Source organism: Pelecanus crispus, chromosome 14 (assembly GCF_030463565.1).
Source record: "Pelecanus crispus isolate bPelCri1 chromosome 14, bPelCri1.pri, whole genome shotgun sequence".
NCBI classification, from domain to species: domain Eukaryota; kingdom Metazoa; phylum Chordata; class Aves; order Pelecaniformes; family Pelecanidae; genus Pelecanus; species Pelecanus crispus.
Window position 1 is genome coordinate 13,609,306 of NC_134656.1, and position 25,685 is coordinate 13,634,990.

Consider the following 25,685-nt stretch of genomic DNA (forward strand, 5'->3'; position numbering starts at 1 on the left):
ATAATTTACGAACAAAAAATATAAACATGAGTTTGGGGAAGAAACTCAATTAAAAAAAAAAAAATACATTTACTGACATTGCTGTCCACTGACAATCTCACTAAGACCATATGGCTGACTTGAGAACACTGAAAGTTAATAGTCAACATTAATTCTGGTGCTTTTAATGCCTGGGTACTCAACTTTATTTCCTTATATAATATTCACCTTGATTTTTTAATTTTAGGATCTGAGAGAGTATATGAAAAGCTAATGTCCCATCCCTCACTGTCACTATTATGATACAAATATCACACCACATCTTCTCTTTAACAACTTCTCTTCAGTTTTAATACACGAACACACACTTATGACAAGTTACCATCTGATGAAGCTAGTGTTTTACAACAAAACTACATTTTTGTATATGTATTACTAGACACAGATGAAGAAATATTAATGTTTACTGTAAATACGATACTGAGGGGATATCTACACATTTAGAAGAAAACACAGAAAATGGTCCAAAATATAATGCAGAATAAATAAGCAGCAGCAATGGGGGAACATGAGAAGAAAAGGGTCTAAAGTGTCCAAGCAGCTGAAGGCTATCATAGACACACTCTGGCCTGGAATGGCAGCATTCAGCCAGCTCTAAAAAGATGGTCCAGCACTTTCGTCAAAATCTAGCTGTTCCTACCTAGTAGAATGAATTTGCAACATATGACAACCTCAGAATGAAGTTATTTCAGAATCTGAAATGTCAAAAATGTCAAAGTTCAATTCAAAATAAAATTTCAAGAAAACCTTGCTCAAGAACTTACTTTGCTAGTATATTTAGCAATATCTGCAGCCACATCAGCTGAAGCGGTTGCAATTGGCAAGTCTGTATTAACTGAGGAAGAAAGTGTACTTGCAGATCCAGAACTGGTAACCATAGAAATAGGTTGAGTACTTGTAACCAAGGTTATAGTGGATGTGGAAGTGCTCTGGGTGATCTCTTTTTGCTGCACAGCTAAGAAAAGAGAACATACAGCGGATCAATCACATAAGCAATTATGAAAATAAATAGGCAAACTTCTAACTTTAACGTCTAACTTAAATGTGTGCACCTAACCATTTCAAAGACTTACATTACTTATACAATTGTGCCATTTAATCAATTAATTATACAGTGCCCAGCCACTGAACATGTACATAATTGTAAAGCTTAAAGGTAATGAAGCAAACATATCTTTGAAACTTAGATTGGTCAATGCAAAATTCTCCCTCAGATCTGTATTCCTCCCATTTTGGGACTTTTCCATCGCACTTCCTAGGAATTCGCTTCCTAACCTCTCAATTTGGAGAACTCCCAACTAATACCATACATATGAGCATAAGTTAGACTTTGACATTTACATCTGTCGTAATTTTGAAACATAATATTGAATTTCTTTTCTTTTTGCTTTGAAACAAGGTTTAGTGAGCCACTGTTGAAGAAGAAAGCCTACTTTAATAATACTTCCTGGTGTTATTCCCATTCTTTTGTTATTAATGCTACTAATTATTAGTATTGTTGCGACATGTTTAATACACATACATCCAGATCAACATTAGCCTTTGGTTGGCTGCAGAGCAAGGAATGCAACATTAGATTAACTCATTAAAGCAAAGAAGTTATGCATAGTGTAAACTCAAACAGGATAAGAAAAGTTTTCTCATCTTTGGTCAATATTTCAAATAATCTTAAACAGTGGGTAATTAAAAAATAAGAGTACAAATCAAAATGCAAAGACCCTCACCTTTTAATCCCTAATGACTTATCTGCCTTAAATATTTTTTAAAAATATGTTTTTTAGGACAATGCTTTTCAATCTATTTTTAATGATTCATATTATAAAAGGTGTCTTCATTGCCAATATCCTCAAAACAGGAATTACTGAAATAAAAAAGTTATTCAATTTATCTCTATGTACTGTATGTTTGTTCATGCCAATTCAGTATATAAGGAATCTATAGATTTTATAGTTTTCATCTGATATATTTCTAGAATATAATTTTTAAGATGGAACGCTGCTACCATGCACTCAATAGTAAACATACTGATAAAACAAACTCATAGGCTCAACATATAAAGTTCAGGCCATATTATTAAGCTCTTATACTAAAGTACGATTCTATTAAAAATAAGACTTCACCAAGTTTCACATTTATTTTTCTCACTGAATATTCCTGTATCAAATTTGTGTAGTCTACAAGTAGAAAGATACTGCTTCTTCAACACTTCTTAAATGACAGTCACAAAAGCAGTTTGGGACCAGAGAAACATGCCTCTGGTAAACGTTTGTATGTGACCCATTACCTAAACCTCTCTTCTGTAGGAAATTACTAGCTTGCCAGCAGTGTTAGCAGAATGGAGAATATCTATTCATCAGGCACACCAGTAAACAGTTCAGTTTATTAACTTCAAATTCTAAATGAAGCTAGATTTACATGAAGTTGCTGTTCTGTGAAGTGAAGCAACAGAAGCGTGGGCTTATACTACCATGTGCCTACTACTAGAAAAACCTCCAGCAAAGGGATGGTAAAAAAACAGTTGCAAAAAAAATTCTAAAATGGTGTGGCTGTTTGCTCAGTAAACTAGCATCATAGTCTTGTTAAGAGTTAAGCAACAGGGATTTCGAAGACAAATGTAGCCTGGGTAATTTCATTGTTGTCAAATTATACTCTATGAAAAACCACACAGATCAGCTTCTTGTCAGATAAAACTGGATCCAGTTTGTAGATATTGAGGTGATAGTGGTAATCATACAAGTGGAATAGTTAATGGTTTTATCATATAATCCAGAAAATAACTCAGTTCACTCTCCCAAATCTGTGATGGCTAAGAATGGCAAGAATATTTATACAGATACACACACAAACTTTTTGTCATTAAAATAAGGAGACATGACTCTAAATACACACCAGAAAGAGCAGGTATGGTGAGTAAGTTGTTGTATTTTAAAGTCACTTATCAGAGTAGAACCACACTTTTGAGATTTTGTTTATATGGAAGAACTTCTGGTTAGGCAGCCTTGGAGCACTGAGATCACTACTGGGGAATTATGGCATCACAGGCACATTGAGTTAGAAAGTGTATACCTTTGACTGCTTGTCTTGTCTGATATCTTGTCCCTTGAGAGGACTGAGGTTGCTGTGACTGAGACTGCTGGCTCTGCTGCTGTTGCTGCTGTCTCTGCACCTTCTGCATGTGCCATTTCTGAGAAGATGTCTGAAATTTATTTGAAGAATTCCACACTACACGCTGCACAGCAGGGGCAGTTTCCTTAGGCAGCAGAGGCCTCTGCTTTTTCACAGGGCTTCCAGTGGCTGCAGATGGAGCACTAACAGTAGAAGAAGCACTAGTAGTTGCTGTCACACCGGCTGGTGGAGTCTGGGCTGCAGAGCGGGTAAGTACTGGAGTTTCTGGTAGAGGCTGAGTGCTTGCACTGGAGGAAGGTGGAGTTTTACCTACAACTAAACAAACATAAAATGTAATGCCAGCTTTTCACCAGCACATCTAATTCATAATTTTCCACCTTGTCTTTGGAAGAGCCATAGGCACCTTCCAGTCTACTTTGAATTATTTTCCTCAAAAGGTAATTGATACTCTACAAGTAAACTCATTTCGATATTCTACAAGGAAATTCAGTCTAGTTGAAGTTGGTGGCAATTCAGAAGCACCAGCCATGAAGCAAAACAAAATAAAAAGTACAAAATCCAGAAAACCAGCCTGCTCTCCTTCAGAAGATATGTGAGAGGTTAGCATTTGTTGGGATGTTTCTGGGTTACCACTTACACCTGTCATCCCAGTTTCCTTCAGGAGAAAAATACATTTGAAAGGAACAATAACTGAACAACAACTGAAGGAACAGCATACTAAAAACTTTCTAAACAAAGGTGAACTGGCACTGACAACCTAATACACAATATATTCAAGATATCTATGTTCACTAAAAATCCTCCAGAGTTTATTATATATCAGATGAATTTAGGAACTGGATGATTCTTCCAAAGCTGTGGCCAGGAGAAACATATCTGAAAGAGAAGGCTGCTGCATTGACAGGGTTCTGGAAAGGGGCGCAAAGACCTTCAGATTTGCATGCATCAGATCTCTTCTCTGGACCAAGGCATTTTAATATCTGATAGCCACAAGTAAAGGTAGGGGCCTTGGAATCACGGACAGGACACAAGTTATGTCTAGAATATATTCATATAGGTCTACATATATAAATCCACTTTTAATTGCTCTCAGAATATGTATTATTCTTCTGCCTCTACATCAAAATAAAATTTTCAGATTACTTATTTCAACCCTCACTGGTTTAGGCCACTAGTAATACATGAATCAGTGGTTTTGAAATTCATAAAGCTGCCTTGCTTAATAAATTTTTAAATGAAACAAGAATTAGTCAATATAAACTCCCCAAAATTACCATTGTTTTTAGTTTATAAGCCTGTTTTCTTGATTATCTCATAATAACATTTATCCATTAAATTCCATTTTAAGAATCAAAATTCAGAAGCATTAAGTTGTCTTCTAAAGTATGCTTAGTTAACTGATGGAAAACATTGTTTTAAATAAAATGACTGAGCCAACATGCTACAAGATATAGACAAGAAGAGAAAGTTATATGAAGAATAAAATATTTTTCAATCTAACCATTTAAATTTGGTTTTCTATTTTGTTTTGTCAAAAGGCTAACATGCAGAACAAGCTTAGCAAAAGCACTGTAATCATTAATTGAGATTGCTTTCCTCTTCTAGCAACACACAGAAACAAGGGGCAATATCTCAGGGACAACACATCAATACATGTGATTTAGCTCTTTTGATTACTACTGAGAGCATTTACATTGATTTCAATGGGACCTTATGCAATTTGTGTGTTTGATAAATTCCAACTTCTTAATACCTGCAATTTTGGGAGGTCTATGAAATGTGAAGATTCAACTGAAAGTCATAACAATTGCAAAATAAATTCTACATTTGTCACAAAACAAATATTACAGATATTCATAGTTCTACACTGGTGAAAGGAAATTCAATGAAACATATTTTATTTAAATGAGAAACTATAATGAAGACTGAAAATTTTTTTCATAGTCCTAAAGAATGAAAAATCATTCCTAAAAATTGTTTTAGTACAGGTATTTTTATCTTAATGTCAAAATAAAGGTAACAGCTCTGGTTTCAGTCACAGCCCTACAGAACAGAATAAAAAAAGGAAGGAAAGAATTTCATCCTACCATCTTGTTTAGAAGGAAGTTCTTTAGATTCTTTCTTGTTTTTCCTTCCTTCACGGCCACAATGATCATCTCCTAGATCGATGACAAGTTCACTCTCAGAATCAGAGTCCAGTCCTAGATGCACAGTTGGAGAGTCTGTTTCATCTTTACCTTTCAGTTTTTCTTTTGCAGGATGCTGTAAACTTTTTCCCTTTTCAGAAAATTCTTTTTCAGTGTCTGTAATTGCCTTTTCTTTGACTGGGTCATCTGTTTTCTCCACTTCTGGACTTGTGCTTTTAAGTTCCTCCTTGTCTTCATTTTGTGCTGGGGGCTTAGGTTTTTTTTTCAAGGTCAATGATTCTTTGTCACTTCTTGTACCTTCCTTGTCCTCTCCATCTTCTTGATCATTCTTTGATTTCTGATCCTCATCACTATATTCACTGTCACTGGTGTCAGATTTTTCAGAATCTTCAGAGTCACTGTGTTCTACTGCAGTATAAACAGCTTCAGATATTTCATTTATTCCTAATCGTGGGGAGGAAAGTACATTCCATGCTGACATCAGACTGACTGACATTACCAAAAAAACCACTCTATAGACTGGAACAAAGTGTATATACATACCATTACCTTAACTGTCAGTCCTTAAGCTATAAACACGTCCCTTAGTGCCCGATCTCAATACCAGAATGTGTAAGAATTACATTCCACATATTCCAATTCATATTTCTATTTCATTCAATGGCCCACCTTTCACTGCTTTTTTCCTACTACCTGCAAGCTGTTTTGTTCAACTTGGGACCAATGCTGGCAAATTCAAAGGGGAATTATTTTTATCCACAAGAAACCACCTTAAAATCAGTAATACTATTCACCTGATTAAAGTTACTTAGATGCATGTTTGCAGAATCAATTTTAGACTGCCTAAGTTTTGTGAGAAGAATCTCGAATTTTTTTAGTGCCTAGAAAGTCTTTAATTAAGTTCTAGACAACCCTAATGTTTCTATCAGCATTCAGTTCCTGTGTGACTGGATATACTAATTTGCGCAACTGACATAAGTTAGGTACAATTCTTGAATTTTTCAATTTACAAAGCAAATATTAAGCCTATAATTCTGTCACACTATCTACATCAGAATGGTAAAAAAGCAGATAAAAAGATAAAAACTTTTTGACAAAAATTTGGAACATCAGGTGTCACTGTATTTTAAAATAAACTAGTACAGTGCACTCTACTTGACTCAGAGTTCAAATATCCTCTTATTTTAATGCATAAAATATTTAAGGTTTTACTATTTGAAAACTTCTTTTACACTCAAATTCAAAATTTCCTGAAGTGTATCCTTCAGATGTCCATTCTATTTTTGAGATATACTTACCAAGTTGCGCTTTACAACTCTCTATTGTCTTGTCAAGATTAAGCTGGAACCTACTACGTATCTGTCGTTTTGGTGAAATGAGTTGCACAGGAGTGGTCTGCTGTTGGACTGACTCACTCAACTCTTTCAGATCCATCTCAGCTTTGCTACGATCTACAAAAAGAAGGACGAACTAAGAAAAATATTTTACAAGAAGAAAAGAGTTCACTACCCAGATAAGACGAATCTTAGTGAGTGACAATGCAAAAATCTGAAACAATTTCAATTCTTTTATAATTATGGGCTAAATAATAATTCTAAAATGACTTTTCTACAAACAATGGATACTTCATCTCTGATACTACGTATTTCACATGCATCAATTATGTGGATGTTTTCTCTGTCAATGTGAATTATCAAGAAATCGTCATTCAGGTCTATAAACTGTCCAACAGCACTTCTAGTCAGCTACTGCTGTTATTTACTACTAGTAGTAATATTTTCACAGAGAAAATTAAATAGGAATAAAAATCCTTATAGTCACCATTTAAAATTCAAAAGATAAGTCATGAGATTAGGAACAAAAATGTGGATTGTTACACTACATAGATTAATAAGTTTAAGATAAAATAATAAATTTTTCAATATGTTAGCAAAATCTTCTCTTGAGTTCTCCTATACATGCAGAGAATTTTCACTCTGAAACATACAGATCTGTCTGCAAAGAGTACAGACTACATTGCCAAAACTTAAACTGTCTTAGCAACTCAGTTTCACATTTTTGCTTCAATTTTTCAATTTCAGAGGTTACTGTCCCATAGTCCTATCCTTCACTGTTTGCCAACATTGCTGACACTCCATTAGTGCACAGAGCACTAAACCAGTCTGGAGTTAGTTGCTTGTTTCGGGGAGGAGGAAGGGGCCATGAAGAAAAGGGAAGGAATGGAGAGAAGAATTAGGTTTGGCCAGTTTAGCTCCAGAACTGGCTCATGGTAGCCGATGCCAAATGCTGGAAAAGGACAGAGGCCATAGAGAAGACAAAAGGCAACACTGGCACAGTGTGCATTTGTGCTTCGTTTAGAATTTCATTCCGGAGCAGTTAAAGATGCCACATTATTGCCTTATTTTACTTAAAAAAAAAAAACAAAAAACCAACCAAAAAACCAACCCAAAAAACCAAACCCCACATACATTTACAAGATGTTTTTGATGCACAACTCAGAGCAAAGTGAAATAAATACGAAAGGCTGAGACAATGATTCCTCTGACCAGACATTCTTTACAAATTTGAACTTAATATCAAGGTACATTCCACACTTAAATTTTAAGAGCCATAGTACGCAATGACTGAACTCCAGCGGTACAGTTGTCTCCATCAGGCTTGGCCACTCTATCTCCTATCAGGTTGCAAATAGAATCTAGATTACAGACAGAGCAGGTACAGAAGGAACAATTCAAGTGTTCATGCAGTTTTTCCTTACTGCTAAAATAGCAGTTCCTCGTCTCTTCCTAGAGAGAGGCAGCAACTTGTGTTGTGCAATCCCACAAGCCAAATATACAGGCTATAATTTGGATCATCCTGGCTTGTAATATATACGCACTATAGCATACACAAATCCAGTCTAAATAACACTCAACCATCCTTTGTAGTCCCAGTGAAACGGTCATACAAGTAATACTGAATTTCACACTCCTCATGTCACATATTCATACTGGAAGCGAACAAACATAATACAAACTCTATCACTTTCAGTGCAGTGTAAGTTTTGAAAATAAAAATGAAGGTTTTAAGTCATTTCAGTACTTTTGAAAAATTTGTTCCTTGTATTGGAAATGTTTACTAAATTAGGTTTCTTCTTCCTGTGCTATGTCACCCAATCCACACTAATTCCACAGCAGTAATGGTTATATCACCCTTAGTACTGAATTTGATTCAAGGCCTTCATAACCTTAGTTAACTACATGGCAGGATGCAAACAGAAGGCAAAATGGAGAATGGGTGAAGATGAAGTCAAGACACTGTAATGCCCCCCAGGGAAGCCTACATCCTAATATATGAAAGAAGTCTCACAATCCAAATTTCTCTATCAAACCTACAAGGAGGTCTCACTGAAATCTGGATTTCCAATCTGTAGCATTAATGTCAAAGTATTAGTAAAAAGAAAACAGAGCCAAAGGGCAGACAAGCCCATTGTGGAGAAATCTTCACGTTCTCATCTCCAAAGTCTTTACTTTTTCTCATTACCAATCTGAAAATTTTTACTCCTTACTTGGTCAAACTTACTGTTCTATCTTTTCTGCCTCTGCTATACAAGGACAGGTCCTATATTATCTGGAATATGTATTTTTTCCAAGCAATCTGTGTAGAGCTCGGTCATTCACATCTTCGTTTTTCAATTTAGCCAGTCTGCCAGTAACAACAGATGGCTTATTTTCATTATTTTTCCTTCCTTATTGCTGAATTGTGGGACAATCATAGAGTCCTCGTAGTACTCTGCTCAAGGTACATAAGTGTCTTTGTTTTCCAGATTTTCACTTTTGTTTTTTCAGAGAGAAACCCTGTTCACAGTACGTATGACAATGAGACACAGTAAGTCATATCTGAAAACCATAGGATTCACAGACAGATCTATGTCTGGCACAGCTGTCACTATTAAATGAAGGCTTGCCATGTTCATTCCTAGCACCAAAGAGTATGTCTAGCAAAGGAAACTCCCCTAAAGCTGAAAAAATAATTGATATTACTTGAAATTACTTCTCTATCCTTAATTGGTTTAGTGGTGGACTTGGTAGCGTTAGGTTAATTGTTGGACTGGATGATCTTAAAGGTCTTTTCCAACCTAAATGACTCTATGATTCTATATTCTACTGGAAAGCATACTAGCTGTTTTTTTACGGTATGCTCGTTGACCATAACATTGGATTTTCTGATCCACACTATTTATTCAAAATACTCTATAGTCCAGCTGATGTCTCCCATCTGTGGCTCAAACTACTGCAGCACTACATATTTCATAACATGTTTTCAAATGCATTGTCACCTCAGATAAGATGACAAACAGCTGCAGTGCAGCAGAAGAAATTAATTCTATAGTTATGTCCACACAGATAGATTAACACACTTGAAAATATACTTGTGAGCTTGTATCCAGAATCAGAATACCTGTAACTCACTGAAAACATGAATTCAGCATTTGAGCTCAAGCCTTCCTGAAGTATTTGGCTAACACCAAGGGGCAGGATCCTGTTTCTCCATGTAATATCATGTGGAGGTAAAAAGTAGCCAGAACTGAACCAAAATACTCACAGGAACAAAGCATGACTGAGGAAACTCATTTACATCCGTTTGACTTTCAGAACTGTTTTGCCAACTTAGTACTTACCTACTCCATCTTTCAAAATTCCAGAATCCCAACATTTACTTCTAGGGATTTTCAAGACATCTGCTAATTCCTTTCATCCATCTATCTCCCTAGAGAGGGGCGGTCAGTGAGGAGGTGATGTGAAGGCAGCAAGAAAGAAGAAGCCCTAGTAAATCCTAAATACCACAAGAAAACCTTGCCAGCAATTCACTTGAGATACTGAGGGGTGAAGAGCAGCAATATTCATGTAATTGCAACCTTTAGAAACTTACCTGCTGTTTAGAAGCATTCATTTGTACAGTTCAGTTAAAATAAAACCCCATCCTTTAACTACTTCTTTTCATCAACAAAAAGAAACAATAACAGGAAGTTTCATTTATAAGACAAAAAAAGGAACAGCATATTTGACAAAACAATAATTACACATGTGCCTCATTTAAAGTCCTTTGTTCATTTAAAGCCACATACAAGCAAGTTCATTCATATTATGTTGCATTGACACCACTGTGATTTATTCAGCTATAACAGTATTAGATTTTCAAAGGTTAAGACTAACCAAGATTAAGATTCAGAATGCTTCCTGGAGTGGAAGTTCTTTCTTGCTTAGCAGAAATTGGCGTTGATGCTTGAGGAGAGAAAGGTTTGGGGCTGCCTGACAAGCTCCCTGCTTGACCCGTTCTTGTTGGTGCTGGAGAAGCTGAAAAAGTACAAAATTAATAAAGATAGATTTAAAAATAATCACAATAAAGCCATATTCACTGGGACAAAACAGCTTTTAAACCTGCACAAGCAGGGAAAGGATTTTTGTTTAATAATTTCAACACTCTGTCATACCTCCATTGTAAGTTACAGCTATCCCTTTAATTCTAGTTTGATAAAGAAAGAAATTGTAAGGAAAATAATTTTATTGCAGCTATATAGTTGGGCCAAATGTGTGCTTACCCTCAAAACCACTTTGTTTGCAGCAACAGAAAGTTTCTGGCTTTCAAGATTTGGTTATTTTAGATGTTAACAAATTCTGACACTCTAAATTGCTATATATTTGTATGTAAGTAAACACAGAAAAAACCCACCTACCCCATTTTCTAGCTACATTAACAGAGAATTACAAGTACAAAACATAGTAAGTTTAATGAGTACAGCTGGAGATCAGTAACCAAATGTCTTCAATACTCTAATTTATACAGAGTTTAAGCAAAATCCTATGTTCTGAGCCTTTAAAATCTCCATAAAATAATGTTTCAAACCCAAACTTCTGGAAACAGCCAAACAGTCTAGAAAGGGAAGCATTGCAGGCTATTACCTAAGGAAAAAAAAAGGACTAGTTTTTGTGAGCAAGAGACTAATTTCTGTCTGTTAAATCTCTGCTTAATGCTCTGAAAATGTCACCCTAAACTCACTGTTGGATACTTTTTCTTCCCCAGTACATCCAGCATTGTCTATATATTTTCCTAAATGGCAGCAATATCTGCTGTTTCAGTAGCTGTTTCAAAGTTATTTTCTACACACCACTCAAAATACACAGAAGCATCCAGATAAAACCATTCTTGTCTAAGGATAGTGCAGTCATACTACTTGAATTACTTTTTACATTTGAATTGAAACACACAGATTCCAGTAAGAGCACAGCTAAGTTTATACATAAAGTAAATATTACAAAAGTTAGCATTTGTAACAATATACAGGTAGAAATGCCAGGGGGGAAAACTGAATGTTCTAGTTTAACTGCTGTTAAGTCCAATCCAGCATTTCTATGCACTAGGATAGAGGACAGTAAGGCCTAAGGAAAAGTTAGAAAAATTCCCCAGAATTGCTATGATAATCAAGCATCCAGAGTATTAGGGTAACATCTGTCATCTTCGTTTATCTTTATCTGACAAAATAGCTTTAATGTGACTTTCCATTAATATCTCCACTACTATAAAGAAATAATAATGTGGTATAACAAAAGCTCTGTATTTTAAGACACAAAACAGTACCTGTTAACTACACCTTATGTATAAGAGATGTACACACATATATACATGATAATTTACGTATAAAATGAATTCTTCCTTTTGACATGTTACTCTACTGAAAAATCCAAGTGTTTTCATATATTTAAATTCATACAGTTACTTCGTCATCACTTTCTTAAGATGGACAGGATCTTATCACAAGACACTTTTGTACCCAAAGGTAGTTTCACAGCCTAGCCTTTATTGGCTAGAAAGAATAAGATTGTAATAAATAAACAAACAAACAAACAGCATTTTATCTAAAAATTGTAATGGGCCATATTGATTCAGTTTTCTACACAAAGACATCCTTTCACCAAAACCAAAGTTTTCACACACTCACATTAATTAATATACTGCATCATTTCTTTCAGCTAGTGATGAAATTTCTTTTATGGATTAGAAAAACCAAGATAAGTAGCTTGCCCAAGTGCCACAAAATTAGCTAGCATTTGGTCTTTGACTACATTGTAAGTGTGAAAAGTCCAAATTCTGTATTCTACACTCCTTTTTCTCTTTACCCACTCTGCCTATGGAACTGTAGTTTTACCAAATTTTTGCGACTCAGTTGGGAACAATATAAATGAAGCTCATTGCCTTGAAAAAGAGCTATCAAATTTTAAATAGAATACCTCCTAATCATGACAATTCTAACTCTTTTTATATTTACTTCCACTCTCCATTCATTTTGATAGCTACAACTATTTCCTGCTACTTAAACTGAAGGGTTTTGGTCACTTTTCAAGATTATTTATTCCTTCTCAATGTGACAGAAAGGACTGTTATTTCTTATCTGTGATACTGAAAGTCAAACCCATCTTTTTTCTAATATTTCTTCATAAAATAGTCATAATACAGTCTGTCTTTTAAAAGTACATGTAATAAAACTAGTGCATCAACCAAATGCAAGGTCCTGTACCGCCCCCCTTTTCTTTTTTACCTGTATTTTTCTCAATAAAGTCCATGGATTCTTCACTGGCACTAAAATGACTGGAAGTTGCTTTTTTCTCCGCATCCTGTTCAACATCAGATCCAGTGTGAACTGATGAGTTTGTACTCATTGGTGACCGTGGCATATCTGTCAATGAAATCCTACGACCAGTACTACTGCTCAGCATAGACTTGCTCATTAGAATCTTGGGTGATGCTGTCATATCAAAGTTCAGTTTGATTTTTTCTTGTTTGTCTGTTTTTGCAGTTCCAGCAGTTGGGTTTGCAGGGTCTAATAACATTTGGTATTGATTGTTGGGAGTATATGGTGTCCGGAAAGGTGCGTAATTAAATACTCCAAATTTTCTACGAATGTTATCAACATAAACCTCCATTTCTTGCATTGCACTATTGAAGATGCTTTTAGTCTTTTTCACAGAAAAAGGAATTTCTTTAGACATGAGGTAGCAATTATTTATTGGAACCCAGGCCCTAGATATAAAACAGAAAAATAAAAGATAATATAACTACATTTCACACTGTGGATTGACACTGGCAACTTTTGTGCACCATACCTCAGATCATTTCAAAGGACCATCTCTACCTTCTTCTTTTGTGCTTAGTTTTGGTAAGTAAATTGAATGTCTTAGATTATCACTAGCTTATTTTACTCTACCCAGTAACACAGAAAACATGAATAAACACTGATCAATTATGACAAAACATTGCTAATTAGAATAGTCTATGTAACTGTAAGACAACCATAACTAAACACTTTCCATCTATCATAGTCGGCAGAAAAACATAAAAACATCAGGAAAAAAAGACTTCACAAGCACATTCTTAAAAACATAACATCCTATTTTACACCCCATGTCAGAGTGATCAAACTCAATGCCAGGAAAAGTTCTATCAACGAGTATTGGACAGATTTTATTTATCATGAAATGAGGCAGAGTCTAAAACCATGCCTTCCAAGATACTAAAATACCAGAAACTTTGACTTAATTTCATGGCCCTATACAGCTTTTTTTACAGTACCTGTTTTTATAACTGTATAGATTTATATTTTCAATTCATGGCAAATCAACTCGTATTCATCATGGCTTTCTTTCACGCAGCGAGTTCACAAGTACAGAAGACTTAACTCCTTTCAGAGCAAAAATTGTATTTTCAACACAGATTACATTTTCTACATTTTTTCTATATTTTTTAAATCTACAATTGTGTGTTTATTCCCATAGTATTTAGAAAACATAAGCAATTTTATTGGCCTCTTCCATCTTTGAGAACTACAGTTCTCTGCAGCACAACACCAGAATTAACTTGCATACTCACTGAGATTATATATGCATTAATCTTACAAACACATGACTTACATTCTACAGACATAAGAAACTAAGACTGTCTATGCTTAGGGTCAAGGTTCAAAAGACAGGACTCGAAAACTCTAAGAGCACAAAATTACAACAAGAATTTTTTAAGTACAGCCAAAGACATCCTGTGGTTTAAATTCCCACCTGTCATGTTGGCCAAAGAAACGGGCATCAACTTGCCCGTCTTTATCCCTCAATGCTTTAGCAGGCCAGAATGGAAAGCCTTTGAGTTTAGCCCAGACCAAAGGGTGGGGATTGCTCTAGAGGAAAAGGCAAAATACACAGTAAGAAAATGCAAGCAGTATTACCTTCAAATCTGATAAACAACAAGATTTTTTTTTTTTAAATTGTACGTATTACTTAGATTCAATAAAGACCCAACATGCACAAGGCACTTGCCAAATACAAGATTCCATTTTACTATATACTTGATATATGCATAATAATTCCTGAGAGGACAAAAATAATAGAACAATAAAAAAAAAAAACATAAAACCTTAAGTATCTGTCCTGGTTTCAGCTGGGATAGAGTTAATTTTCTTCCTAGCAGCAGGCATAGTGCTGTGTTTTGGATTTAGTAGGAGAAGAATGTTGATAACACGCTGATGTTTTTAGTTGTTGCTGCGTACTGCTTATGCCAGTCAAGGACTTTTCAGCTTCCCATGCTCTGCCAGGGGCACAAGAAACTGGGAGGGGGCACAGCCAGAATAGTTGATCCAAAGCGACCAAAGGGTTATTCCATACCATGTAACATCATGCTCAGTATAGAAACTGGGGGGGGTTGGCTGGGGAGCAGCGATTGCTGCTCGGGAACTGTCTGGGTGTCGGTCGGCGGGTGGTGAGCAATTGCATTGCGCATCACTTGCTTTGTATATTATTATTATTATTATATTGTTACTATTATCATCACTATTTTACTTTATTTCAATTATTAAACTGTTCGTATCTCAACCCAGGAGTGTTTCTCACTTACTCCTCCAATTCTCTCCCCTGTCCCATCGCGGTAGGGGGAGTGAGTGAGCAGCTGCGTGGTGCTTAGTTGCTGGCTGGGGCTAAACCACGACAGTACCTCAATTAAACACATTGTAATTGCACTTTTTTATTCATGCATTTTTGATTAGTCCTCTCCAAATATGTAGCATAACGTAAGTTAGGCTAGGGCCAATCTTTCACATTCTCTAATTTTCACTTAAGTCCAAGACAGAACTTGATGGATTATATACTACTTCTTAAGAATCTTAAGGAGTCTTCCCAAGTTTGGTGCAGTATTAAACAAAAACAGAAAACAGACAACCTATTAATAGGTCATGAAAGAAAAATCAAGTCTTAATTCTCAGATTCACACCTGCAGAAAGAGACATTCACATCTCAGAAATCTTACCCTGAGTGCAAGTACCGCATGCAAGCATGCACAGATGACCCAGGAGCAGATATCCTATATTTGAGGACAGAGAAGTTGCGAACTGGCTGCTGACACCCTTTACAGTTATTTCTGATCGAACCAATCCTTTTGTGAGAGCATGCAATTTTACAGCTAAATATCTTGACATAGTGTGACTCCACAAAGAAAATGATGCACAAGCACAAACTACTTAGTAAACTACAGCAGCTTTCCTTGACTCAATAACCACCACAGGTTTAAAACAATGGGGGGGATAACAAGCAACAGTCAAATGAGAACTGCTAGTTTAATGTATCAGCTAGACTACTATAATCCTTAACTTACACAAGGCTCACAAAACCAATTTTCTCGTTTTTGGCAAGCAGCTAAATAACATTCCGGACATACTTCAATTTCATTCATCTGGAAAGAAAAAGCAAAAAGTTATCAAAGAGCTTAAGCAGAGTCCAAAGTGTGATCAGTATTATTATGTTGGCCTGTCTAGTTTGCTAGCATCATTTTTCCACAAATTTGTCGTCATAAATCAACACTTGCTTGCCATGAAATCAACACTGTTTTGACAGACACCCATCTTTTTTACCCCTGTAATGTATGCATTCTAGTTAATAAATCAGTCACATTTTTAACATCCCTCTTCAGATTGTATGCTTACTGTCATTTACTCCAGGAAAAAAAATACATCCTTTGTTTGATGTTGTATTTATTTCAGATAAAGAATTATTTATCATTTCTTCCAATGGCAAAAATATAACCTCAACTGGGCATTTGATTTCATAATTTATGCAGAACCAAAAATAAAATATTTTACTCCTTATGCTCATATTATTTAAACTAGTTAAGATATCAGGCTCAGGTTATACATCTATTTTGTTCTATTAAGAATTGATACATTCTCAGAATTTATGTGAATCATGGACATCGCTGTGTCAACCCGGGGATGGAGAAAGCACTTCTATAAATATAAAGGGTCAGATCACCAGATAATTAAAATCAATTAAATATTGTTCATATACATTACATTTAGAATGGCAAGTTTTTGTAATACTTAACATTATGGATTGCCACTGAAATAAAATCAGTGCAAATGATCAGTTAAGAGTGCATGCAGTCACTTTTGCATTTATTTAGAGGAATTTCATATTGTTACAGCAAAAGAACCACCAAAAATGCATCTATAAATCAGAAGATGTGGGTCTCTTTTTCCAACTCCAAACATTCATTCAGAATATAGGTGTCTTTGCACAGAATCCATATGTCCACTTTCCCTCCCCCCCCAAATCTTAATTATAGAAAGTGAATATCCTAATGGAAGACACATTATCAACGCCTTTACCAAAAATCATTCTGTAGGCCGTGGATATGCATATCTAAACATAAGAAAGCCTACAAAAATTATAGTTATGCAATATGCACATTAGCAAACACATATTATTTCACTCACAAATACATGAAATGGAATATTTTAAAAATACAGAACAATTAAGTTAATTGGAGCACACATACCTCATGCTCACAGATTTTGATGATGACTTTTGCTGTTTGTGTCAATTTGTGATTTCCTGAGGAAACAATAAAATGCTTTAACCAAGGAAACTGTTATGCTAGAATTACGATAAAATCAATAGGTTTTAGTTTTAAAAGTTAAATTAAAGACAAAAGAGAACATCTAAAGAAACAACGTAAAACACGTATATATAAACTACACGCTTGCAAAAGCAGAAGGTAGGCACTTTTCTTCTCCACAAAACATTGTAACGATCTTCAAGTGTTCCTTTTTGAAGCCTATTGCAGCCTGCTGGCTCCTGATACACTCTTTCAGCAAGGGACATGCTCTATCATCTCCTCAATTAGGTCTCCTATAAAGTGCTGCACAATGCAAAAGGCTGAAGCAACTTGGGTTTTGGAATCAGATGATCTCTAAGGTCCCTCCCAACCCAAACCATGCTATGATTCTAACTTATTTGAAATTCTTTTAAGGTGGAATGAGCAAGTGACAGCACAGGCTGGCTGTATTTGCTCCTACAAGTTTTATGTATGCCAGTTGTTAAAAAAAAAAACAAACTGTTGTGTTTAGGTGCTATGGTCATTAACAGGAAGATATTTTCAGCATTTGCCAACTAGAAGTCTACAAATTGCTCTATGACTTTAACTATTTCAAAGTTTCATATTTGAGGACGTAAAAACATTTTAAGTACATTTAAGTACATAGTAATACTTACCCCCATTGTAAATAATGCAGTTGTGCAAAATCCATTTGGCATCAGCCAAAAATGCTTCAGTGCAACCGTACATTTTCTTTTTAACATTCTGTAAAGAAAAAATTAAGAATGAATCATGAAACAGATACGAATAAAGTGACAGCTTTTTCCTGAACATTGTTTCCTACCAGTCCTACAGTTAATAGAATTGTAAGTCTTAGAGTAAATAAGTAGTCAGTTTTAAATACTTAAGAATCTGCCAAATGCAGGGTGTCTTTTGACTGCCCTGAAAATGTATGAACTGTCTAAATTAATTCTAAATAATGAATTATTTAGATCAGCATCTTTAACATTTCCAAACAAAGTGTTCATTTCCTGAAAGTGTTCCATTCGATGTCTCTTCAGAAAACTGAGTCCTTGATTTCTTCTACTGACTTATTATTGCTCCACAGCATTTTTATTTTTTAATTTTTACAAGACCCAGAAAAAATTATTGGTCATAGAGTACACAAGACAGTATGCTTGATATTTCAGTCTACCCACTGGCTAAAGTAATTCAATTAGATAAAATCAGTCACATTGATTTGTTACACCTTTATACCACAAAGACATCAGCCTCCACTGTAAGGACATGGAGAATGAAAACTTGCTGTCTCTAGCAGAACAACACTCTGCAATGAAACTTTTAAACTGTTATTGAACTGAGAATGAAAGTCACATTATCCACCTATTGACTGTTTCTTTTTTCTTCCATACCTCAGGTGCAGTGGAGATTACAGTATTTGCTGATTGATCAGTAAAATGAGTCTGGAATGACCCCTGGAAATACACTCAAATGGTCCCAAATTAATGGACCAGTGATCCATTAATAGCTTACAAACGTGATGATCAAATGCAAACTCTGGTTAATGAAGTCTCCCCACAGGATCATTCCTGAATAGATGAATTTATACAGGAGGAAGTCACCAGTGTAAGCTTGCCTTTTTCATACTGTTTTTCTTGAGCATTTGTTACTGGTTCAGACAAAATAACGGACTTGTTCAGTTGGCATATGATTGTTTTTAAGATGTAACCGAACTGGAATTTATAATAACAAAAAGAAAAAAAAAAAAAAGCATCAAAATAATTTCAAGCAACCTCTGTCCCCCTCCCATCAAACACTCCAGAAATCTTAATGATAGCAATCAAACTCAAGGAACTTCCTCCCTTAGCTTCATACAAACCTTCTCTAATGTACAAAGGTCCATTGGATGAAAGATATATTCTGCATAATCTGGGTGTTGATCCAGTGAAACTGGCTTTTGAAATGGCTCTGTCTGTTAAGGGGGAGAAAAAAAAAAAAAAAGGTTACATTGCTTATTAATACTGAACAGTTTCATCAATGATACTATACTCATTCTTTTTCCAATACTACTTCCAACTGTGATGTCAGAGAAAATTCTTTAAAGGTAATTATAAAATTTTGTGAAGTAATAAAGTATTGGCAGAACAAGAGGAACTAAAAGGTCTCATTTAACTGATTTTTCATATGCTGGAAGTAATGAATTGCAAAAGTTAGAGGTTTTGTAAAATGTACTGTTATTATTTACAGTAGGTTTTTTTTATGAGGAGCATCAAATGAGGCTCAACAGACAGTTTTTAGCAGAATAGAGACACTAAATTTCCAATTCACTAGACTCACTAATACTTCTTTTTCAGGCTCCCAATAGAATCATAACTTTCAAACCAATGGTGGCTTGGTAATGCAAACACACTCAAACTTTTATCAGTGGGACACTACATTTTATCTGCTAATGTGGAGGGCCTGCAATTCTTCAAACACAACCAATTAAGGTACTCAGGTACCAAAACACCAGGTTATTAGTCAAATGCCTAAAGGACAAAATATCTCAATAGCATTCATTAAACATTAGCTTTCTAACCACATTTTCAAAACACTTTGTGAATTCAATATAAAACAAACACTGACACTTTGCTCCTGAAAAGCAGCACGTAAAGTTTCTAATGGCTCTATCTAATAGGACAGTATTTACCACTCCAGAGTAAGACCATTCCAAGAGCCAAAATCCATCAGTACTTAAAGAGTAACCTTCCCCAAAATTGCCACTGTTGTTCTGCTAAAATACCTATCATAGAGAGATCAGAGTTGCAGAGACCCCATGATTCTGCACATCTCGTTTTCCCAACATATTTTACTATAACAATACAGGCACAGAGACACTCTCCCACCTGCTCTAACTTATGGACAGGAACAAGAAGGCAACAGGGGTTAAGACAACCCTTGGTAATTCATCACATCATATTTTGATTTACTGTTTTCTTCACACATGTGAAAACTAGGCAACGCTTGCATGGTGAAGAACAACTGACCAGAATTGTTGAAACTTAGAAGCAAGAATGAGTGACTGGAATAGCTGAAACTTTGAGGCATGGTGATTTTGAGAAATGAGTCTAAGACAGACACATGGAGATAGGTACAAGTTGGAGGAAAACCAATTTTACCTCAGTGATAAAAATTCATGGAACAGCAGCCTCATACTGCATGAAAGCTAATGGTACAGGTTTTCACCACACTGAGGAAAATTTCTTCAGTGTTTTAGAAGTATATGATACAAGTAACTTTTGTGGTAAGAACAATTTCTGCTAACAGATAGAAGCTAGGTTTTCAACAGGTATAATCAATAATATTACAGCGTCTGTGCCTAAGGTTTCTGCCCATATAACTGTACTGGTAAGAGATTATGTCTCCTCATTCCCCTTGTATCTCAGAGACAGCACTGTCCACTTTCGGTGAATGAGAAACCACACCCCACTGGAAAGCCACATTATATTTTCACTACATCTACTGAAACTACATCCAGAAGTTACATCAAGAAGCTACATTTTAAATGCACTCCAAAAGAGTATATACACTAATCTGTCTGTACCAGATAGACAGCACAGAAGCGGTCACGCACAATCTAATAAAATAAGCTGGGTTCATAATCCACAAAAGGAAGCAAAGCCCAGGCTTATGACAAACATATGATCCAAATATTAAAAAAAAAAAATCTTCCTTACCCCTGGCTGTTTCATTTTCTGTAGTGCAAACTTCAGTAAATATGATAGCTGTTCAATGGTGAGCATTGTCATAGCTTTACTCTGTGTTTCTATGCATTCTGCGACTGTGATTTTCTAAAAGTTAAGATTAAAAAAATATATCATCAGCAAACATTTCTAGGTAAATTCTTCTCCAGTAAAACACTCTAGCATTCAAATGGAAGATAATAACTATCTTATAAGAAACAAACTATTTCTGATGATGCAGTGTAAGTACTTCAGATGTTTGTTTTACTTGTTTCAGGTATGATGATGATGATAATAACAACAACAACAAAAAAAGAGTAAAGATCAGAAAATTATCCATCATCTTCAAGATCACACAAAGTGAATGTGTGAATATATACAATTCCCAAATACAATGCAGGTTCTCAGCAATATGAACAAGTGAGAACGTCACTTGGGCTCTAATACAATAAGTGATCAAAGAAAAACATCCAATAAACCAATTTGCTTCCAATAAATATACTTTGATACTAAGTATTCTGTCCCCAGGAATCATTGGAGAGGAATGATTAAATTCTTCCCCAGCCCTGCAGAAAAAAATAGGAATAAAATACCCACTTGTTTATGTAGACCCTATGGTGCATTTTTTTTCTGCACTGCTGCAGAGCTGATCAGCCCACTAGAAGAAGCACATTTTAAACTAGTCAAAACTGCGGAATGTTTTCAGAATTAGAGGTGCCTGATGAAGAAAGAGATCATTCTTTGAAATGGTGCCTTCTCTAGAGATGGAAACACAAAGCAAGTTGAATACTCGTGGTAAGAAGGCAAACACAATCCAGGTACACACACAGAAGAAGTGGTGAAGCAGCAATGGATGCCTCTTCTGTACAAATTTTTCTGCTACCTTTAACAAGAGGCAATATAGGAATAAACCAGAAACATTTCAGAATGCAAAAAAGCTGCTTATATCTCACAAACAAGAAAGAAATCCACTCCTTATAGCAAACTAACCTCACATTCTGGGCAAAACCAATCCCCCTCTGGTTCCGCTGTCAGTTTCAGACACTTAGCATGATAAACCCGAGGACAGAGTTCACAGCAGAGGACTTGGCCTTCCCGATGACAAACCCAGCAATAGAAATCATTCCGTCCATCCTGTGGTACAACATCAACAGGGTCTGTGGTGAGTGGCTGCTTCATATAGTAAAACGGACCATGTCTTAGTTCTGACTGAAATGTAGGCAAGAAAAACAGGTTTGGTTTCAAAACAAATTTGCATTTTTTCAAATAATAATATTCATAATATATAAGCAAACAGCAGTTTACAGAGTCTGATTAACAATCATTTATGCAAGCACAGTATCTTATTCATTGCACAAAATCTTTCATAAAGAGGTTTACTTCTTATTCAGATTTCAAACACCAGTTTACAATCAAGACTGAAAGTAAATTTTTGTGGCAAGTGAGGGCATCGAGTGCAAGACATGCAATCCAACAAAAGTCAGTAAACACTTTTATCTTCAAGAAGGAAGTTGCTACAGAAGCTACTAGGTCCTCTAAACTCAGAATTCCATGGGGCTATGCAAGCTAAGTACTGAGATATTCAGTGGTGGCTAAACCTGGGACAACTGAAGAAGTTAGTCCTGAAACACAAAGCTGAACACCATGCAAATCTGTCCTAAGTTGCAGTAGATCACAACTTTGTACAATGAAGCAAGCCAGTGCTGATTTTCATTAATAAGGCAAACCGTAGAGTAGGATGACAAAGGAGCAAATTCACACCCTGAACAGCCACATCTGCTACAGGAGCAGGTACGCTGGGAGAGATTTAACCCACCATTTAAATGCATACCGGAATTTAAGACTCACAAACTTCACTGCCTTGCCTGCACTAGAAAACGGTGTTAATTTTGTAAACTGCATGAACTAGTCTTCCACTTGAGCCCCAGACAGCTCAAAGATGACACAGCTGATGCCGAAACACAAGAAGCAAAGACCCTGGAATGGCCAAAGTGGGTCCCCAGATACCTAGGGTTTGTTAGATCAGCTTTGAAGAGCTGCTAGCATTTATTGGAAAACTATATTCTGTTTGGTATTAATTATAGGGGTGGTTTGCTGAGGAGGGCATGGAGGGAAACAATCTTGAGTTTTAGGCAGTTTATTTACTGTGATTTTTTTGTCTGATGTAAAACCATTTGCTCATGACATCACTTGTAACTATCCAAATGCTTGTACTTTGCAGAACCATTTTGTTTGGTTCTCAGGTAATTTTGCATGCGTCCTACACCATTTACACATCTGCAAGTTCTTAGCCCCTTGAGCTGTCACATGCCCATGTGACTCTCAGAACAGTGCAAGCATATGCATGTTCCATACCTGTGCAGCATCCTGTACAAAATTAGTCACACAGGGCATGAATTTATGTCACCAGAAACCACCAGCATGCCAGCTTGGACCATGATATTTCTAGATTTCTAGTTACAAAGGACAAGGTCTAATTATTTGCATGAATAGAGGACCTTCAAGGTCAAATTACATGACGCAGAAGTGACAACCCAGCTGAAGATGTTATATCTCAAAAGATACACCAGGAGTGATATCATCTGCAGTTATCTAACACTGTATAATATTTTAGGCAAAGAAACGACATTACCCAGAAACATTCCCAAAACATCCTGCTACCTAAAATTTCACTCAAAGTTCTACCAGTTTTGGTGTTTTTCATTTTCTATTGTACAGATGATACAGCTACTAAAAAGATACTTTGTTCCCACCACGGAAAAGGGCAAAGTGTTATTTTCTGTACTTTCTCTGTGTGTATATTTAATCACATAACATGACTAGACTTTCAGAAGAAAGGTTCTATGAGATCCTGTGGAATAAGAGGGACAGCATAAGGCTTTAACTATATTTCAAATGTATTACTACTACAATCATCCAAACATATCCAAGGGTATATGGAAACCCAGGGTGAAGAAGGGAAAGTTGCAATTTACAGCACAGAAACATGTTTTGTTTGCAGCTATATGCACCACAGCTGTGAGACCAAAATCTCAATAGTGTACATGTGGAGATGCAGCTATGGGGCATTTCCTCAACTGCAGATAAAGGAAATTGCTAGAAGAATTTAATACATATTCTGACTTTGAAGTGGGTATAAGCAGTATATCCACACTAACTTCCTAAGAGTCAAAGATACTGCTTTAAGACAAATATAAAACCTGTGAAACTATTCCACAGAAATCAGCTCATAACATCCAAACTGAGCACAAGTCCATTTTTGCGATAGCATGAGAGGAATTAATTTTCTGTTCAAGGATGCTTGTGTCTTTTAGACATCTATCACCTTATTTTGTCTAAGCCAGCTTTAAGAACAACAACAAAAAAAGGTTCTGAGACTTGAAAAAGACCCAAACAACAAAACTGAAGGACTCAAAATGAATGCTTCAACTACATCAAAGGACCTTTTCACTTGCTCTAATCAGAGTAAAATGTTTTAAGAGCTTAGATTTTAACAGTTATGAAAGAAAAGCTTTGTTTTCTCAATTGTTTCACAACTAGCCAATTCAAGCTCAGATAGGTGGTAGCTTGTTTTAAAGTCTTTATTGAAGTTATTAAGACCTGTAGAATGACATAGAAAACTGAAGAAGAAACAACAGTATTTTAGTGCTGTTTTGGGGAGAAAAAGATCACTATTTATGTTCAGTTTAAATTAATATTGAAGCTAGTGGTAAAACAGGCTGACAACTTCAATTACATTATAACTGACCAATTAAGTGTCAGAAGTTCCTGACTTTTAACCTCTTAGCTACATTCTACAATTCCATAATTCTTTGCTTGTATTTCAACACTTTAAATACCTGTTGGCACCATTCTGAAGATCTGCTACTGCATCCACAACTTGTAACATGAAGCTTCATGCAACTACAACTTTAGTAATGATATCTTGAAATACTCAAATATTACAAAACACTTCGTAATGTAGAATATTAAGTTGGAGCTTTCCAGTGATGTTGTCATACCTCAAAATGGATTTATCAGCCAATCAGAACCACAGCTATCAGCTACATTATACTTGAAACTTAACCTGAGAGCAAAACAAGTAACTGTATGCTTAGCTCACACCTGTTCAGCAGTAAAAGAATCTTTAACAATTCCTGCTACCATATAGAGCAGAGTTTTGCACCTACTTTAGAAACAATCATCTTCAGGCATGCCCATTTCTAATTTGACATGCAAGACAATATTGAATTAAAAACAACTTGTAAAAGCTAAATAAAACTAAACAGATGATATTTTCTTGCTAACTTGTAACAAATACAGCAAAATAAGCAAGTCTGATTGCTTTTCTTCATTAGATATACAACTTTTTTCTATCCTGTAATAATTCAGGTCTGAGATACCTGGAAAACAGAAAAGGATTTACCGAGGGGAATGTATCAAATTCAGCAACTGCAATTGTGTTTTCACATATATTTTTAAATGCATGAATAAAAAGTGGAAATTAATACCCTAAGATTCAATACCACTGTTTGTAAAATTATCTCTACACTGCAGTTAGAAGCTCAGACTTCAGTGGGGCAATATCTCCCCAGTAAACATCCAGGATGTAGAGAAATTTATACAGCCTGCAGTGAAGCTCAGTAAAAGCCAAACTGGCCACACTGAACTAGTGCAAGCACACCTACACACACTATTACTAGACCTCCCAATTATCCTTAAGTAAAATGTGCTTGACTCTGTAAGACTATTCTCTAGCAAGGCCTGATTCACCCACAGTCTTTGT

At 35.7% G+C, this 25,685-nt stretch overlaps 1 protein-coding gene across 6 annotated transcripts in view; it reads right to left on the reverse strand.

Moving 5' to 3' along the window:
* The window catches only part of ZMYND8 (zinc finger MYND-type containing 8), a 61,155-nt gene that overhangs the window by 9,952 nt on the left and 25,518 nt on the right, over nucleotides 1-25,685 (reverse strand). For 4 of the 6 annotated variants that reach the window (XR_012831623.1, XM_075720998.1, XM_075720997.1 and 1 more), the window contains exons 4-16: nucleotides 21,911-22,129; nucleotides 20,915-21,028; nucleotides 19,078-19,170; nucleotides 17,876-17,963; nucleotides 17,160-17,215; nucleotides 15,981-16,058; nucleotides 14,399-14,514; nucleotides 12,889-13,370; nucleotides 10,508-10,648; nucleotides 6,611-6,763; nucleotides 5,253-5,756; nucleotides 3,106-3,480; nucleotides 804-994 (exon numbers count right to left, since the gene is read on the reverse strand). Coding sequence is in view for 5 of the 6 variants with exons in the window: in XM_075720998.1 (XP_075577113.1) it covers nucleotides 804-994; nucleotides 3,106-3,480; nucleotides 5,253-5,756; nucleotides 6,611-6,763; nucleotides 10,508-10,648; nucleotides 12,889-13,370; nucleotides 14,399-14,514; nucleotides 15,981-16,058; nucleotides 17,160-17,215; nucleotides 17,876-17,963; nucleotides 19,078-19,170; nucleotides 20,915-21,028; nucleotides 21,911-22,129 (2,610 nt within the window). In the remaining variant the exon portion in view is untranslated. The remainder of the gene's footprint in view (nucleotides 1-803; nucleotides 995-3,105; nucleotides 3,481-5,252; nucleotides 5,757-6,610; nucleotides 6,764-10,507; nucleotides 10,649-12,888; nucleotides 13,371-14,398; nucleotides 14,515-15,980; nucleotides 16,059-17,159; nucleotides 17,216-17,875; nucleotides 17,964-19,077; nucleotides 19,171-20,914; nucleotides 21,029-21,910; nucleotides 22,130-25,685) is intronic. The other 2 variants (XM_075721000.1, XM_075720999.1) reach the window with 2 other exon arrangements.